Source organism: Perissodus microlepis, chromosome 12, assembly GCF_051167445.1.
Source record: "Perissodus microlepis isolate ML-2025 ecotype Zambia chromosome 12, ASM5116744v1, whole genome shotgun sequence".
In the NCBI taxonomy this organism is placed as follows: Eukaryota; Metazoa; Chordata; class Actinopteri; order Cichliformes; family Cichlidae; genus Perissodus; species Perissodus microlepis.
Window position 1 is genome coordinate 3,210,010 of NC_140472.1, and position 19,658 is coordinate 3,229,667.

Consider the following 19,658-nt stretch of genomic DNA (forward strand, 5'->3'; position numbering starts at 1 on the left):
CTGTTTTAGCATCATTCTTTTCATTACTTAGGTGGCCTTCTTTTCTCCTACCTGATTTCCGGATGCATGAGGTAACTTTATTTTTTAGGAAGACAGCCCAAAATAGTGTACACCAAGTTCACAAACAAAGTTGCAATTGGAAATGTAGCTGCTGAAGTGCCGGGTATTGTCTAAGACCACAATAGACCTGAAAGAACCATAAACATGGTCACCTACAGTGGCTAGATCACCAATACTTGTTCTAAATAAGTAACTTTAATACATATCTACATGTGTAAACATGTAACTGCTTGCTGATTAGGTTGTGTAATTATGATTCAAGCAAAAGCAAGAACAAACCCCAAACCTCTTTTAAGTTAATACTCTTGTCTTGTTTGTTACCGTATCCTTACACTTTATCCAGCACCTTTGCTTGTTGTAGCAAATGTCCACTGTGGGCAAAGGGCTCTAGTTTTGAAAGGTAGACAAGTAAACTAGTTAGCTAGCATATATTTAAACTGAACATAAAATGTTCTGATGATATTTTCAGTGCATTGCCATAAATGTCTTATAAAAACACATAAATATTTAATTCCCTTTAAGTGATGAAAAAATATTCTTTAAAAGCATGTGTTTATATTACCAGCAGACTGAAAGTGTATCGATAAGCAGATTAAGTAGCACGTTTGAAATTATTTTCTGTTTTTATACGATAGTTAACACCTCATGAGCCCCGTGAACGCAGATCACATGAACACAAAGCAGTAGATATTTATGGCTTTCTTAACAGCGCTACTAGACTCACACGCTTTTGTCTAGCTCGTGCTCTCCCTCTGAATATGTTCGAGTGGCTTATGCAGAGACACTGAGTGGGATGACTGTGGTGCAGCTTGCAGTGACCCAGGTTAATATGGTTAAAACACTTGAGTGCCAGTGTCTGCAGTTACAGAGGCATGCAGGGTGCTGAATGCTGAAAACAAGTCTTCAGAGAGTCTTATAGGGGAGCGCGGGGAGCTGATATACAGTGCTGTAGCTGCTGTATAAGCAGCTGTGCATAGGCCTGCACGGTGCCTGAGGTGTCTGTAACAATGATTTCCCCACAGACTCTTTCTGCAAACTATGAATCAAAGCAGCACCTTGTGTGCACCTTATTATACATTCTATACAATGAAAATCCTTTTAAATGTCCTTGTTATGCAGACCTGGGAGCTGTAAGGCAATAGAAAGTATGCATCACCATCATCATCATCATCAGTATCATGACCACACAGGGAACAGTATGAGCCCTGCCTAAGCTTTGTTATTCTACCCTCTTAAAAAGAAAAACTATTTTGGAATGCAGGAGCTTTGTGGAACAAATGAACCTCTCAAGAACATTTGTGCCTAGACTTATATGACAAGGTCTCGTTCTTTGAAAACACTAAAAATAAAAGCCCTCAAATCTGCTCTCAGAAAATCAGAACCGATTCCCTCTTGAAGACACGCACCATCAAGAAATGTGTATAAGTATAAAATAACTTACAAGCTCACGTTCATACCAAATGTCCTCCGACAAAGAAAAGTGCAGACTATAGAGGCTTTAGCTACCCTGGCACTATCTCAGTGTACTGAAGCAGCAAACAAACTGAAGAGCACAGATCTGAGATCCTCTGGTGGGTGTGAAGTGGAATCAAAGTACTTCGGGCAGCCACTACCGTGTCTGGGTTTGCCTAATCAAGTAAAAGTACACAGAGAGCCCGAAGCTCTTTGTACGTGATTTACTGGAGCCATAATTCATTTGGAATTGGAGATGAGGAGCTGGCAATGGCAGGTTACAGTATGGAGTAGGAGTAATTTGAACTGAGTAATGATTAGAATCTGGATGGCTCTATAAAACAGATGTCCTTCAATATCTGTGGGTTTAGTGTGGAGTTTTAGTCACCAGTGTGTGGTTTTGCTTGATTGTTTTTTCTTTTTTTGGTTGGCAAAACCTCAAATTCTCTCCTGAGAGTGGATTTGTATTATAGTAAACAAATGTTACATGCCTTTCTAATTCAAATATATACATGTTTATTCTGTTTAGCTTCGCGTTAAAACTGTAGTCAAGCATGTGATTTGTGAAATGATCCTTATAGCCTACTTCTGAAGCAGAGCGTGTATGTGTAGGAGTGCATGCATGCAACCTGAAACATATGTGCGAATTGGTTAACCTAAAGGCTCGGCCTTGTGAATAACATAGAAAAACCATTTAACACATCTTCACACAGATTTCCACAGCTCACCTGTACAGGGGGTGGGGTGGGGTGGTGTAAATTGCTCTACCAAGTGGAAGTACACGCTGCTTCCATGGTCGCGCTATTTATTTTATTCCGACACAACACTGCTTGTGAATATTCATGATTGTGTGCCTCCAAACGTCAGGACGCAGCGGTGGCTCTTCCTCCCTGACAGAGCGGGGAGGCTGAGAGAGGAGCGACAGCATGCCAGAGCCCGGCTGCATCGCTCCCATCGACATCGAGCGTCGTTTGACTGCGTTTGAGGGCAAATCTGCTCTCAACTCATCCCACGGTGCAGCGCCAAGGGAGGCGGCGATGGTCTGACGGGACACAAACACAGAAAGAGACTCGGAGGAAGAGAGAGAGAGAGGAAAAGGGAGAGGGGAGAAAGAGAAACGCCGCTTTGTTTTTGAAACGCGCGCATACACACGCGCGCATATATATATATATTTATTTGTTGGACATAAGCTCATTTGGATTCATATTTGCAGAGCGGGACGGATCGGGTGACCACAACGCCTTTGAGGAAGGAGATGCCACAGAGCTGCGAGAGCTGTGTGACGCTTCAAAACCAGGGCTTTTCTTGCGCGATGGACGAGACATATTGATGCTAAGGAACTGGCGAATTACCACGTTGCGGAGGAGAGATGTTTTGCAACTGCCGGGGGCTGCTCGGGAGGATGAATGCCTCCCGTGGCGTCATTTCTCGCTTGTAATATGTAGGTGAAGCGAGTGCAGCTGTTTGTCGACTAGTGAAGCTCATAAAAGCATCGCTCACTGGTTGGAGCCGAGCTCCGGGGACGCTACTAACATTTCCCACCTTGTAAGTTCTATGTGACCGGTGCGGTGTCCCACTACGGAGCTGTCCGTGGTGCTGAACGGATCTGCCAGCCCTTCGGGTCTCCACGAGTTGACCTTCTCTCCAGCGAGCACAGAAATCACCCCGCCGCAAGACACACTGTAAGGTGACAAAGGAGGCCACCACTCATGAGCTTTTGCCGGGCTTGACTGAGTCAGCCAGACAATATTCTCCTTTCATGGCTGTGGCACGCAAAATCAAAACTTTGCTGACCGTCAACATCTTAGTGTTTGTGGGGATTATACTGTTCTCGGTGTACTGCAGGATCCAGGACCGATCCGAGGAGCTCATCCAGATAGGGCGTATTTCTGACCAGAGGCTGCGAGCCAGGAATGGCAAAGTTTCCAACTTGGTGGACAGGCAGTCAATTCTCCAGAGGCTGGAGAGGCTGGAGGATGTGGTCTACAACCAGCTAAACGGTAGGAAACTGCTTGAAGTTCTTAGTTGTTAAATCCGTGATCTATAAAAGCAAACATTTTATATTTAGCACACAGGGAGTCCTTGTCAGCCAATTTATCGGGTAATAAGATGCGCTCAGGTGAGTTTGACCTGGACCATGACTCATGCATTTTATTTATTTATTTATTTATTGTCAGTCTAGCCTCATTTCTTTGGTAAAAGCGCTTCACTGTCACATAAATTAATGGCTATAGTATCAGACTTGCGCATTAATAGGCTAATTATGCATTGTATACTTTTTGCATGTGCTTAAGCACAAATCGGTGTTAATGTACTTCCCTGTGCTGTCACTGACCTGTTGTAAACTTCTCACGAATTTCTAATAATTATCGAGGTCGGTGCAGAATCGCACTTGGAGAAAGTCTGTACGCCAGCAGCATTCCTGCCATTTCACTGGAAGCATCGCTGGTGAGATATGCCAGGTTTAACTGGCAGTCTGCGTTTTGAAGGAGAGTCTAATGTACACAATGACAGACTTTTACAGGATTTCATTACACGGGCATTAGTCTGTGGGTCAGATCTGGTCTTTTTGACCACAGCAGAAATCCTTTTAAATCAGGTTACGTCTTACTCTGCCTTACTGTTTTATTTAATACATCTATGTGTTTTAAACAGGAGACGGTCGTGGTGAGTGAGTGGGCTTCAAAAGATTCATGAAATGAATGAGGCATGACTACATCAGCCTCAGCCTCTATGTTTATGTGTACTTCATACATGCACACTTTCTACCAGTACTTTTTATTCTCATGAGCATCATTTTTCTTAAGGGAATTTCTTCAATTCTGATTCAAATGTTAAATAGAAGTGGATGGGCTTTTTGGTCAAAGGTTAAGCAACCACATATAACCTATTTAAACGAGTTTAGCTAAGATATCCAGTGTCTTTTGCATTCCTGTAAGCGACTCTGCACCAAAAATATCTTTGAGTACTAAATAATATTTTGGCAGTTTTTTTTTTTTTTGCAATGAAAGAAACAGATTTCTTGAATTAAATGCTTTTTTTTTTGTTCCAGAGTGCTCACTCACATAATAAGGGATAAGTGGGATCACAACTAATATGTTCTCACATCCTGTGATTACCACAGGAGTGCTTTTCTACCGTGCATCACGAACCGTACCAGATGCATCAGCATGAAGTGGCTGACTTGATGATGACTCAGTGACTGCTAAACTTCAGCCTTTTGAAGAGCGCATCCAGTTTGGAACTCTGTATTCACAGTTATTTGGGCATCCTTTTCTCTCACTAGTACAGGAGGGATCTGTTTTTGATCCAGTGATGCCTCATCTACAAAGGCTCTTGTTTTCAAGCCAAATAATGAGAAGGCTGCATGGTAGACTGTTACACTGAGTTACTGATTTGTTTCTTGACACTATAGCTAAGGCTTAATGATAGAGAGCAAAGATTTCATCATAACCTTTTAATAGTCAGCCTCCTGAAAGCCGTTTAACCCAGAAAGTTTACAATAAAGACATAAACAATTTGAAGAAAGTAAGCATGTCTCTTTTGCCACTGAAGTTGCATCATTTTATCTTAACTCTATGGAGAAAGATTAAGAAGACAAGGTGGGGCACTCCATTTGACTGTTTCCTTTAAGACCCTCACCAATGAATATTATTTTTTAACATTGTTTAGTAATTTGGAACAGGTTTTATCCTATATTATCAACATGTGATTAACTGCCTGATAATTACCTGTGTATTGATTCTATTTAAGCTAAGTGTGAGTATTGCTGTCATTTGCGGTCCTGCTACTTTCTCTCTGCTCCACATTCTGTTTTGCTTCTGTGTGCGACTTGAACAGCAAAACAGGGACACACAGTTTTGTTTTTGTAAATTTTAATAGGTAGAGCCTAGCCATTGCTTCAGGCACTTTGAATTTTCAGATGCACTCATATGATTTAGTTTATCCTCTCTTAGCACCATGCTGTGTTCAGGAACATCCTGATGTACAAGTGAAGCAATGTGCATAAGTGTGTTGTCCTCTCCCTTCCCCTCTCCTGCTTAACATGCAAACATTTTAAGTGGTACAGGGCTTTCTAGTGGATGCTGTGGCAGGAGTGTGAGGTGGGAATTAATTTGCATATTCATAGATCTGTGCATACAAAATGAGGTAATGATGTGGAATTACATCAAGACCATTTCAAGGCATAAAGAGGTTATTTTCATAGAAAAAAAAATCTAAATATATATTTTTAATGATCAGAGATGAGTTTTCAGGTATTTCATGAATGCAGAGGGACTTGTCGAGTTAGATGGTGAATGAGGACCCCAGATGGAAGCAGCAATCAAAATGAAACCAACCTTTTACTGGAGGCAAAACAGCAGAAAGAAATAAACTCCATGAACCAACATAGGAAGATTTAGGGGTTAGTCTAATAACTAGGAATCTGGCATAACGAGGGGTGTTCTTGGTGACTGTGGTCCCAACGTCAGATCGTCATTGAGCTCCTCCTGTGTAGTCTTGTGCTAATCCAACACCTTGTAGTCCATTCCAGCCTTGTGCAACTCTACAGTCTTGTCCCTGATGTCCTTTTACAGCTCTTTGGTCTCGGCCATGGTGGTAGAGAGGTTGGAATGAAAGAAATTTGTTCTATGGACAAGTGTGCTTTATATATATAAGGAGCTGAGATCATGAGAATCTGTATTGATTGATTCATTGTAATCTCTGTGCCACAGGGACACACAGCCAATCCATGGGAACCAGAATTCAGGATGGTTTGTAAGGGATCAAATACTTAATTTACTCACTGACATTAAAATTTGCATTGTGTTGTTTTATGGATTTTTGGTTGATATTCGCTCTCTCTCCATTAATATGTCTCTGTAAAAGTGTGCAAACTTACAAAATCAGCAGGGGATCAAATAATTATTTCCCCCACTGAAGACAGGATGAAAGCGAGACAGTCAATACAGCAGAGTATCACTGCTACTGGGCATGAGCACACAGTGTCTGCACAGATCTTGTTGACTGTGGGACTCAAGGTCAAACAATAGGCTTTTATATCTACACAAAATGCATTTTTCAGATTCTAAAGACGAGCTGCTGTCCCAGCTGAAGAAGTACGAGATGTACATTGTCTCATTCCATGAGTGCGATGTATATTTGAGTCTTTGAATGCCGACTATCTCCTGGAAGGCGTGTTTCCTCTAATGCTAGGCATGCGCTGTCAAAAGAGTCACATCAATTTCATAAAATATTCTCAGACCTGACTTGTCTTTGCTGTTGCACTGCTGAGTCCAAGTATCTGGGGCACAATTTGCAGGTTTTTCACAAGTGTGCTGAAGAGGGGAACAAACCACAAAGTGCAGAGCTGGCACAGTTCCCTGCCTGCCAGGTATCATACAAAATATGACAGAACGAAAGCATTTTTTTGACCTTGGAGTGAGATTCTTTGATTAACAATGACACTGAGTGTCAGGCTGTTACACTGAATTTCAAATGGAGCTTCACATGACAAGTTGCTGAATTCAACTGCAAAAGTGCTGCTTTACAGAGTGACAAATGCAGATGTATTACTTGTAAATAATCTCTATGCGGTCCAAATCATAAACATCAATCCGTTTCGGTATAGTCATTTGTCTTAAGCAGAAGCAGGAGTGCACAGTGGATGGATGCTGACTGTCACAGGCCTTACATGATTTTTCACAAACTGTATTCTATGGCCACTGGGGATAACTATGGTGAGAGGACTCAACGCGCCAATAACTATTATCATGTCCAGCAGCGATATGAAGTAATTGCCCATTCCTCCTGTTGTTTATTGCCTACCTATGGCATGCTATGGGATATGCAGTACAGTCCAATTAGATTTGAAGGACATAAAAAAGCCAGAGAATTCTTATTTCACGGTTGCCTGAAGAACGAGCACTAGACTCCCAACAAGAAAACAACGGTCAAGCTTTTCCAGCAGCCCATTCTGTGCAGAAATGAGTAACATGAGGGTTATCAGCAGCATTGCTCTGCTGTGGATGCCACCAGCTTTGAGTAATCAGATGAGAGGTTTTAAGCTTGTTAACAAGCTTATGAAGTAGTGTTTTCAACTTAAGTACAACATTAGCACCGGTAAATACTTCCTTGCAGGTACTTAGCTGCTGAAGCCCTCTAAGTCTTACTGACTTAAATGCACACTATACCCAGATATTGATGGACATTTAGAGAATTTCTTTTGACACTGTTAAAATGTTATGTTTGGGGTGTTTTGGTCAATATTGAGATGGAAATCTTTTACTTTAGAGTTAGACATCCATCATGAAGTCCTAATTTTCAGTTATTGTAGGGAGGGGGGAAAAAGCGCATGATTGCAGGATTAATTCACCCAGTGGAAAAGTTGACTGTGACTTTTAAAGTGTATTTGGGAAAGAAACGTCGATTGATTGATATTCTATGTCAGTTTTGGCACAGCTGGAACAACTGCAAAAACAAACTAATTTGAATTATGTACTGTTCCCATTCACATGATACATCATTTTGGCATTCATGAGATGTAGTGCACAGTGTTGTAGGACTGTCAGCATAAGTATTCTGAAAAAAATGTTCTGAGAAAACTGTGTGTCAAAAGCTAAATACAGCTCAACTTCAAGTAATATGTTTTGAGTTTTAAACTATTACGTCCACTCTTCTTTACGACATTGCTTCAGTTCATCGAGGTTTGAGGCTCTCAAGGTCCCACCACAGCTTTTCAATCAGGTTGAGGTCTGGACTTTGACTGGGCCATTGCAGCAGCTTGATTATTTTCTTTTTCAGCTGTTCTGCTGTAGATTTCCTGCTGTGCTTGGGATCACTGTTTACACTACAATCATTAGGATACTTTGATATACACTTAAACTCATGGTCAACTCAATCACTGTAAGGTGTCCAGGTTCTGTGACTGCTGTGATCTTATAAAGTTCTAAAAAGATATAGTAATCTGATCTCATTTGCAGTTGAAGATGTCAACAGTTTTTTTTAAAATGTCTCTTCCTTTGCTTTTTGAAGGTAGAGGAAGACGCAGCACTGGTGAAACATTAGCTTATTTCAACAACTGAATTAATCAGTGAACATTGGTCTATGGTGCCTTTTGAAATTTTTAATAATAAAAGTAATACATTTTATTTAAAAGCGCCTTTCAAGACACTCAAGGACACTTAACAATAGAGTAAAAACACATAATAGAACAAAGATAGAACGAAGAACAATAAAAACAAGATAAAATAAACAACCAATAAGTTCACAGTGAATATGCAAACGTGAACAGATTTTTAGTTGAGATTTAAACTGGGGGAGAGGACCAATGTTTCTAATATCCAGGGGTAGGGAATTACACAGCCTGGGAGCAGAGCAACTGAAAGCTCTGCTTCCCATAGTGCTGAGGCAGAAAGAAGTGCAGCAAGTTCAATAGAAGAAGAAGATCAAGTGAGCGGGCAGAAGAGGTAGTTCTAAACAGGTCAGAAAGGTAAGGAGGAGCAAGGTTATAAAGGGGCTTGAAAGTGAACAGAAGAAGCTTGAATACTATTCGGAATTTCACAGGGAGCCAGTGAAGTTCCTGAAGGACAGGGGTGATGTGCTAGTAGGAGGGGGTTCTGGTAATAATGCAGGCAGCGGAGTTTTGAACCAGTTGAAGCTTATGGAGGCACTTTTTGTGGAGACCATGTAAGAGAGAATTACATTAGTCAATGCAGGAAGTAATGTGGCTGTCAGTAGTGAGCTGTCAAGGATGACACCAAGGCTCTTAACCAGAGGTAAAGGGAAAACCGTGGAGTTCTCAGTAGTGAGAGTGAAATGATTTGCCATCAGCAAGCTGGATTTGATGCCGATGAGAATTTCAGTTTTGTACTCATTGAGCTTAAGAAAATTAGAACTGAACCAGAATTTTAATTCGCATAAGCATTGTGTAAGAGAAGGTCAAGGTCAAGGTCAAGTGGCTTTATTGTCATCCCAACCATGTGCAGTGGTACAGTACACAGTGAAACAATGTTCCTCCAAGAACATGGTGCTACATATGACATATAACAGACAATTGACACAGGAATACATAAAGTGCAATGTGCAAAATTGCAAAAAATTGCAAACAAAACAAAACAAAACAAAGAGTGCAGCACCAGACAGAACAGACACAAGACGATGCAGACACAGTAGTGCAATAGAAATTTGCAAAAGACTGAGTGCTGTGCAAAAAGTAACTTGGTGTATGAAGGTGTTCCTGTATGTATGTATGAGATTGTTCAGATAAGTGCTTGGTAGTGACGTGTATGATGTGTATGAATGTATGCGTGTTTGTCAGTCCAGTGGGAGAAGAAGGTGGGAGGGAGGAGTCCGGCCTGCAGGAGAGATATAATCGAGTGTCATCAGCAAAACAATGAAAGTGAAGATCAAATTTAAGGAAAATGGTACCAAGAGGAAGAAAATTTATTATGAAGGGAAGAGGGCCTAAGACGGAACCTTGGGGTACACCAGAAGTTACAAGGAATAAACAAGAGTGGAAAGAGATATGATTGGAATCAGGCTAGGTGTGTGTCAGAGATGCCAAGAGAGGAAAGTCTGTTTAGAAGGATGGAGTGAGAGATAGATCCAAAAGGACGAGAATGTTGAGAAGACCAAAGTCAACTCTGAGTAGAAGATCAGATCATTAGCGACTTTAAGTAAAGCGTTTCTGTACTGTGACATGAGCGGCTTTTGGTCATATTTGGTATCAAGTAAAACAAACTACAAGTGCTTATATTTTGCAAAACAAACACACAGCTTCAGCTGTTACATTCAAACATACTTGTGTTTTTACATAAACCCGTACAGAGCGGTTCAGTGTGGGGAGATTTCCAGAGCTTGACAATTGCTAAGCTGCTTGGATAACTATTGTTCCGAGAGGGGCTATAGTCAGTCAGCAATTGCAAGATTAAGCTATTTAAAAATAGGCTTATACAACACATCAATATTTATATATTTGGCTATTTTCATACTGATTGTCTTACTTGGATTGGACACCAATGAAAGTACCTGAAAGCCATTTGATTCGCTGCCTCTCTTCTTTTATCACCTTAGAGCAGAACTGCTCTAAAAATAAACTTCTTAAAAAAACAGACGTTGGTGTTAGAGAGCCTGTGTACTGCTATTGTGTCTACTCCTTTTCTCTGACCATCACTGGAAGCATCATTGTCTAAGCTCAGCTGTTGTCCCACAACTTACAGGCACACTGAGGCGCTTGTCATCAGCCATGCATGTCACTTCCTGTCTTTCCCCACTGCGTAGGAGCTGATGGGCTGGCAGCCTCGCGGGTCCAGCTGTAGCACCAGATATGCTTCTTATCTATATGCCCAATTATAGGGAAAAATCTAACGCTGTTTATAGGCCAAGCCAGCTCAAACAAAGGCTTGATAGGATGGAGAAACGGCCCTTCACTCCCCTCCACGCTGGCAGGCGCTTGGCACTCAAACTCAATTTTAATGATACGTATCATGGTGCGCGTATACGTTTTGCAGCGTGTAATGGTGGTGGCTGCAGGGACATCACATCTCTGCGTGATGAATCCTGATGAAATGAATTATATTATAATAATGACATGTAGATGAGGCGCTGGTTGACAACACAGTTTCAGAAACAGATAACAATCAATTCTGCTCAGCCTTGAGGAATCACGATAACGAATTCAGCGGCTCACCTGACAATCAGCAGGCAGCCGCAGACAATAATGTCAATTTCAGATGGAGCGAGCATCCCTCTTATTTATACTGCTGGCTTAGAGTCATGCAGTGATTACATTACCAACATTTAATGATGATATCCAGTGACTGAAGGGCATAGGCCAGTTTGCCAGGCTGGATAACTGATCATGTAAATTTTCTTCATGATTTCTTGATGCAGAACAGCTCCTACATCCTACGGAAAGCTCCTCATGACTGGGTCCCGTCTCAGTGTTGTAACATTCTGACACACTTCAAAGACTTTTTGCTATTTTTCCATCGACGACCTTGTTCTCATTTCATTGCACACTTTTAACCCGACCAACACGGCAGTAAACACGAAACTTTCAATGATTTATTTTATGCTTTATATCTGGAGTACATGAGCTATTGTCAGTGCTTTTGCATGTTTAGAGATAACTTAGTGGTCTAATTGGTATCAATTTCCAAATCGGAGTTCTCATCCTCTTAAGATGCCTGGCTCCCAGATTTAAACCAGTGCTTCCCAGCTCTCAATGTTTCATAGATTTGTTTTGGCCTTTGAAGACTTTAAATCTCTTTAGAATGACTTATTTTCCTCCTCTTCAAGAGTCCACAGAAATCCTCCACCTCCCCTCAGCATCAATATTTAGAACTCTGCTGCATCACTTTGGACACACTTAAAACCACTCATGCTCTTAAATCATTTATTAAAAATGGGGTCATCTTTGAATTTGAGACTCTTTCTTGTAAAGGCCACATCGGAATCATTCTGAAGGTTGTTAGATAATTTATAACTGTTGTGGCTCTTACTGTATCATGTCAGATGGTTTTGGACAAACCATTGAGGGTTGAGAGGAAAGAGCTCAGAGACGGATACAAGCTGGGACACAATGAGACTGAAACCGGTGCACGTCGTCGCAGATGAGCCACATTGCGCTGATCCTTTGGATGGGAGTGAGGCCTGAGAGGGAGAAGCAGATGCTGGGCTGTAATTGCCTCAAAGTAAAGTTGTGAAAGTGCAACGGCGCTGCTTGAAGGGCTACAACCACTTCAGAAACAGTGAATGGGAGAGAAGCTCACGGAAAATGTGAAATAAAATTTTTTTATGCTGGAATATTAGTTTTCATTCCCAAGAGTTTCACATTGTGTTGTGAGCTTTTAGTCATTGTCATTTTTTCCTTTTTTTGACCAGAATACAAGAGCCTATTAGCTGGATGCTTTTATACAAAGTACCCCGCAGGATCATGTGTATACATTTTTAACTTGTGTAGATGCTGTGGCAGGAGAGCTTTTAGTTCTCACAATGTTGGTACCATGCTCTACCCACAGACAAACAGTCTAGGTATTTCTTTCAGATAAGCTTTCTATCTGAAAGCAGTCCATTTTTGGAAAGAAAATTTGCTGTGCAATAGAAGTATGTGGCTTTTGCCCTTGATAAATGTATGCATATTCAAGTGATTACTTCCAAACCAATTTTACACGAATAGACACCAAACTCTAGAAAACCTGATGAATGAATCAATGCCAGTGAAAGCTATTTTATTATATGAAGTCATCTCTGGAGCAACATCAAAACAGCAGCTAAATTATAAAAAGAAAATCTTCAATAAAGATATTAAAGCTTGTTGCGGTACAGTTTACATGTCAGCAATCCAACCTTTTGCTGAAACGCTAAAAGACAGACAGCGGCGGATCAGACTTTAAGGTCTCATCCCATAAAGGAACCTTCAATCAGACCGAGGCAGCTGTAGACAGGAGGGAAGCAAAAAATAACGCAGTGACCAGAAAACAAAGCTGGCAGGAGTTGTCCTGCTTCCAAGACACACGCAGAGACAGAGAGGCCCTCCAGACTTGAGACTCTGGCTCTGGAGGCTATCTGTGTTATTGTGTGACACAGGCAGCTATGACAGATGGCTTATCCGTGACGTGAACCCCACCCATACTTGTCAAAATGCCACCACATTGGCTGGTGTCGGGCATGCTAAATCCCTCTCGTGGGAGAAGCCAGTTTCCAACCATTCAGCTCCAATTACAAATCTTCAGTCGCACCCGAGGATTTGAGGCCATCCAAATATGGTGATTACTCCTCAGTTCCTGGAGGGGGTGAAGCTGAGAGCTGAGCTCTTCATCGGTATGCGCTGTTTGCTTACTGTCTGTGTGTCCATCTGTTGATATGGAGAACAGACGCAGCTCGATTATTCTGTGGAGGCCACAGTGGAAGCTTGGCTCGCATAACAATTATCTGACATTATCCCACAGTTTCATGGAATTTTAAATAGTCAAACAATAGTGAAGGCTGGCACGGACGCATGACAACATGTCCTTATAACAGTTTCTTTGTAGTTTAGACACTGCACAAAAATTATTTTTGGAGGGTGGGCGCTGTTAATGGGAGTTTTGCAATGCGGGCATTTTAATTTTCCCGTGGCAAAGACTTATATTGTATTTCTCCCCAGAAAAACACTGAATATAAAAATCGCTATTTTACAAATATGGAGATTGCTTGCACCATAACAATTGCAGTGTTTGTAAGCCTATAAATAAGGACAACAATTATGTCCTTATATTAAGATTTTAATTTCCTGTGATGTCATCAAAGCATTACTATGTGCAATTAAACGTACAGTGCAGAGTTCTCCAACCTGATGACAGATTTTCAGCAGAGCCAAAATGCTTCTAGTAATGGCTAAAGTGGAAATAAAGCTGGCTCAGGGCAGCTGCTTGTGACCCAGGAGGGTTTGGATTTTCAAAAGTCAGAAACTCGGTCCCCACCTCAGTATTTTACAGTACTGTGGAGGTCTGAACATGCACTTTTTTCCCCCCTCAGCCGAGATGTCACTTTTGACACCGCACAGCATTTTTCTCCATCCCTTTCTGAAAATGTCAGTGTCACAGCACCAAAGCGACGGCTCGTTAAACACAGTCATGAGTCATTTTAATAAGAGCAGAAGGGCGGTTTGAGTCCTGAATTTAGCTGTGTTAGACCGAAGGAGCATACTGTAACACGATTGAGGCTGAGCGAGAATGGGCTCCCATTCACTGCTAAGCACGCAGCCAGGCAATCTGGCCACTCTTTGGGCTCTTTGTGAGATAAAAGGACCTGCATGGAACAAGCGCTGTTTGAATAACCACTCCACGGTCGTGGTACTGCTGCACACATGCTCCCAGAATGCTTCTATAATTAGCTGAATAGAGCCATTAGGTGTTCAGTGCAACATCTGGTGTGGCCTTGTTGAATCAAAGGTTTCTGAAAGAATCAGTCATTTTAAATCTACAAGAACAAACTAAGACTTCAAGACAGAGAACTTGTGTATGATCAAATCAGAATGTTGTTTATACAAATTAATTTTGTTTTACATCTATGCTACCACCAGCTGTTCAGCTGATTCACACATATATAAAATCATGCATACAGTCATTTGACACATGCTAGCAAAGCCGCGAGCTACCACGTGTGTTCTCTAAGCAAATTAAAAATAGTACAATGAGAACAAATGCTTATGTGATGTGTTTGCAGCAGTCCACACACATTCCACATCGGAGATTAACCTCAGCTTTAGACCGGATGCAATGTCAGGCTGAAGATGGAAACTGAGTGTAACAGCTTGACAACAACTCCACGGTGATCATGCCAGATTTGAATTTGTTCCAGATTGTTTTTTGCCGATATTTCAGTAGGATTGCAAGATGTTTTTTCTTCCTGTGAAGGTTTTGCTTCGGTTATTTCTCGTATCATTTCAGATAACTGGTATCAACCTCAGACAGAGTTATTAATTAGTCTGCCATCTTTGTGATCTTAATTAAAAGGAAACCCTCTTAGATTTCTCATGCAATATGGGGAGGAAAAGGAATGCTTCTGAAGTCTGAAAACCGCAGACTAGTGCAATGGTTTGCAAGAAGCATGAAAACCATTGATAGTTTATAATAACTGAAAAGAAATCCCAGAACTCTAAGATGTGAGGGATTTAAAGACACACGAATTTGGTCAAATTAACACTATTGAAAGTCCTGCTGTTATAAAAAGCTAAGAAACAAGTATCTGAAAGTGATTTGCCGACTGCGTTCCTCACTGGAGTCTCAAGGAGGTCCCGATGAAGGATCTGATCCATCTCTGTTGTCATGATTTTTTTTAAAGTTGTTTATGATGTGGTGCTGATGTTTTTAAAGCGCATCCTGCATATTTATCTGGAGCATATTGTGTTTTGGATGTTGTTAAAAAGGCATCCACACAATAATTAGATCCAGGGAGAGTTATTCACAAAATTCTAAACTCTATCTGTTGTCTCTGTAGTAGTAATTTTAGGTTTTTATTTATTTATTTTGTTGTCTGTCAAACACTGAATCGAGAGCTTTTTAACAATAAAAGGAGGAACATTTTAATCTGAATGTACAAACAAAAAGACAATGCACATCTAGCTTTGTAATACGAAGCTTTGATTTGATAACATCAAAGTGATATGCATTAATAAAATGGTAACCTGTACAAAACGCATCTGCAACCCAGGTAAAACTATAATCATTATCCTTCTCAGTGCGGGTTTCAGAGAGTTTTTCCTTTCACACTTCATTACCACTGACAGTTTCATGCCTGCTGTTCCATATGTGACCTAAAGTTGTGTATAAATTCTGTCTGGTGTCTGTTGTAGAGTTGGCCGTTCTGCCACGGTGTCTCTCAGCTTCAGCTCTTCTTTGCTCTTCCCCGTGACGTCTGTGTCGGTGTGGGTGTTTTGCAGCTTCTTCATTGACAGACACTGTAATGGTACCCTATGGATGAACCCCGCTGGATCTCAGAGCTGCTGTGCACCGGTTTCTTCACACTGCTAGGCGATGTCAATCACCTGCCCCCTCTTCTCGCCTCTCTATGTCTGCTCTGTGTCTGTATATGTGTGTTGGAATTCATGGCTACATCTGTATAATTGTCTGTCGCATGTGTTATTTTCTTGGCAGGTTTAGCAAAGCCCATGGGGCTGGTAGAAGGGCCCGGAGGCCTCGGCCAGGGGGGAGCTGCTGCCACTCTGGGAGAAGATAGCCGCGATGCCGAGAGGAAGTACGAGGAGTATGGCTACAATGCTCAGCTCAGTGATCGTATCTCCCTGGACAGGAGCATCCCAGACTACAGGCCTAAGAAGTATGTCTGCCTGTGTTTCTGCTCATTTTATGTCATGTACATTCTTCTTCCAGCTACAGCTCTACACCTGTTTTTTCCCCCCTGTGGCTGGCTCTGTAGCCTTCAAAAAAAGACTTGTTTTAGGTTTGGTTGGCTTTATTTTTTTACTGCATGAAATGTAAGGCAGAACTGACATTATCATTGAGTGCACTGTGCATTTTTCCTCGTCCACTTCTTTTATTTATTTTTTTATGTTTTGCTGAAACAGACCGTCATGCAACTAGTGTTAGAATTGATAAACTGTAGGGGAGGCACTCCCCCTCTGTCCCCTTCTGGCCGCCTGTGCCTCAATTTTATTCTGCAACCTAGACATCCACATTACTCGCACTCTCACATAACACATACATATAGGGCCTTGGGGGTGGGCACGTTCTACAGCAGGGGTGGCTAACCAGTCAGAGACCAAGAGCCACTTTTTTTTACTGTGTTAATGCAAAGAGCCACATCATACGCATGGGCACACATGAACATCACCCATCCTTTCCTCCCTCTCTCTCTCTCTCTCTCTCTCTTTCTCTCACACACACACACACACACACACACACACAAAATACACACATCTCTGCTCAGCCAGATTTATTGTAAATGTCACACACCAACATGATAATGACAGAAATGGACTCCTACAGTACTAAAACCACAGGCCAGTCATTTTCAACAATGAACATTGTGTGCACACAAACTCTCAGTTCAACCAAGTCCACAAACAAAAATATAATAATCTACAATAGCATTTACTTTTACAATGCATGTTGTTTAGTGGGACTTCTGGCATTCCTTGCCTTGAACAATCCTCTTTAAATCTGGCTTGTATTCCGTTGTTGCCACTCGAAGCAATTCTTTCACATGTGTGTCAGTCAGAACAGATTGATGCTTTGATTTCACATGTTTTAGGGTAGAAAACACAGACTCGCAGACGTATGTTGACCCAAACATTGACAGTATCTTAAGCGCAGCCCGTTTGACATTGGGGTATTTTTCCATTGGCACACTTTTCCAGAACTCAATGGTCCCTTCCCTTAAAGCAGGTTTCAATTGGTCCTCTTCACAAAGATCGATCATCTCCAACTCAGCCGCAGCTTCATCTGTGACTAGCGGGACTTTCAAACAGCCGGTCTCTGCATTAAATGGGTTGACGAGGAACGTAATCTGTGGCCTTTTCAATTGTAGATCATGGAACCGGGTCACGAAGCTTTCGTGCAAGTTTTCAATCAGCGTTGCATATCTGGCTCTTTGCTTACTCAGGGCGGCGCTGGCGATTTGCCCACTGGCTTTTAGCAGAGTGGGAAAATGCGTTAAATCTCCCTTTTGAATATGTGTCTTGAACAGCTTCAGTTTGTTGACAAACGCAAACACACTTTGCACCAGGTCAGGCAGCATTTTTAGCTTACCCTGCAGGGTCAGGTTCAGTCTGTCCAAGTGACACAGCATGTCGACCAAAAAGGCCAGATCCATAATCTGCTTGAGGTCCGAGAGCTCGGGATAGTCCTTGTCCTTCTTTTCCATAAACAGTTTCACGGCATCCAAAAGCTCAAAGAAGCGAGAGAGTACCTGGCCTTTTGACAGCCACCTCACAGTGCAGTGCAGCGGCAGGTCACCTGGAAGCCCTTGGTCCAGCTCAGCGATGAGATTCTTGAATTGACTGTGGTTAAGCGCATGTGTGCGGATATAGTTGACGATTTCCATCACAGGCTTCATGACGTTATCTAAATTCAATGATTTAGACACGAGTTGCTCCATGTGGATGATGCAGTGGAAATTCCAAAAGTCAGGAATAGTTTGATCAGCTTTGCACAGCCCCACAAGCCCGTTCACAGATCCCATCATGGCTGGTGCTCCATCCGTGGCTATTGCAGTTCATTTCGTTATGGGAAGATTTGCTTTTTCAAATGCAGCCATCATGGTTTCTTTCACATCTATGCCACGGGTTCTGTCTTTTAATGGCACAATATCCAGGAGTTCTTCTTTGATCACACAATTGTTTGACACAGACGGTGCAAATATTGCCAACTGAGGCTTGTCTTGTATATCACAACTCTCATCCAATGCCACACTAAAATACTCACATGCTTGAAGGTCAGAGTGCAACTGTGATTCAATAGCCGTGTTAATGTCCGATATTCTGTGTTCAACAGTGTGGCGGGACAGTTGGACGTCTGATACCATGCGTTTTAATTTGTCGTTTTCAGGAGACAAGATTTCAACAACGTCACTGAGGCATTTTTTAACGAACTCCCCTTCATTGTATGCCTTTTTAGCCCGTGCAATGTTCCAAGCCAGCTGATAGGATGCGAGCGTTATGGTCTCTGATCGCTTCGTAAATTTTTGGAAAAACTGTATCTGCTTTTCTGCCTGACTTTTCAAAGTGGCCAACTCGTGCTTGCGAAGTTCAGTCCCTTTTGGAAATTCCTGGTCGATGTTAGCATGGAGTGAGCTGAAGTGGCGCTGAAGATTTGAAGCTTCGAAATGCGCTAATAACGTCTGACATATAAGGCAGAATGGCTTGCCATTGCGTTCAACAAAAAATTATAAACTCTCCCACTCTGTTAAAAACGTCCTGTGTTCATCTTCATATTTTCTTTTTGCTGTGCATTTTTTTCCTGCCATTTTAAGGGCGAACTTGCTCCTACTGGGAAACTTTGCGGTATTTTCATCTCACACACATGCGCATTTGATGAAAATACCGTATTGAACTCAAGCGAAGCGAACGCGCACATTTTAAAACAACAACATAAAAAAACCCAAAACACAAACACAAACTTTGATATGAACGTAAGAGCCGCATGAAACCAGGCAAAGAGCCGCATGCGGCTCGAGAGCCGCGGGTTGGCCACCCCTGTTCTACAGCATCCAGAGGATGGTCGGTGTATTCCAACCCACCTCTGGCGCTGGTGCCCTACCCTCAATTTTAAATGCATATACACTCTAAGGGTTTTCGGGAGGAGCCATGCTGCTCTCTGATAGGAAGCAGGAACCATGCTCTCCTGTGTTTTAAATGCACTCTAGAACAGCACACAGCAACACTACACATGAGCGGGCGTAGGGAGGTTTGAGGTCTTCACTCACCCCGGTTCTGTTAGCTGTCAGGGCTGGGGGGCTGGGAGGAGGTGCTGGCCGTCAGACTGGGGTCTGGGATGCGGGGCCTCCCTGCTACTGCAGATAAGGAGGTGGTCCGCTTGCCTCCACCCCAGAGAGAAGGGTTACATCTCCTGGGTCTAGGTGCGGCTTGACCCTCTGGGGGCGGGGGTACCTGGACCTGGGATATAGAGTATGTTTGGGGAGTGCGACTGTCTGTGCAGTGTCTA

The 19,658-nt window shown here is 42.2% G+C and overlaps 1 protein-coding gene across 1 annotated transcript in view; it reads left to right on the forward strand.

Annotated features, from left to right (window-relative positions):
* Positions 1-2,338: 2,338 nt before the first annotated feature.
* galnt9 (polypeptide N-acetylgalactosaminyltransferase 9) overlaps positions 2,339-19,658 on the forward strand; it is a 107,359-nt gene continuing 90,039 nt past the window's right edge. Inside the window, exons 1-2 of the mRNA XM_084947524.1 lie at positions 2,339-3,512; positions 16,134-16,314. Coding sequence (XP_084803650.1) covers positions 3,272-3,512; positions 16,134-16,314 — 422 coding nt within the window. The 5' untranslated portion in view covers positions 2,339-3,271. The remainder of the gene's footprint in view (positions 3,513-16,133; positions 16,315-19,658) is intronic.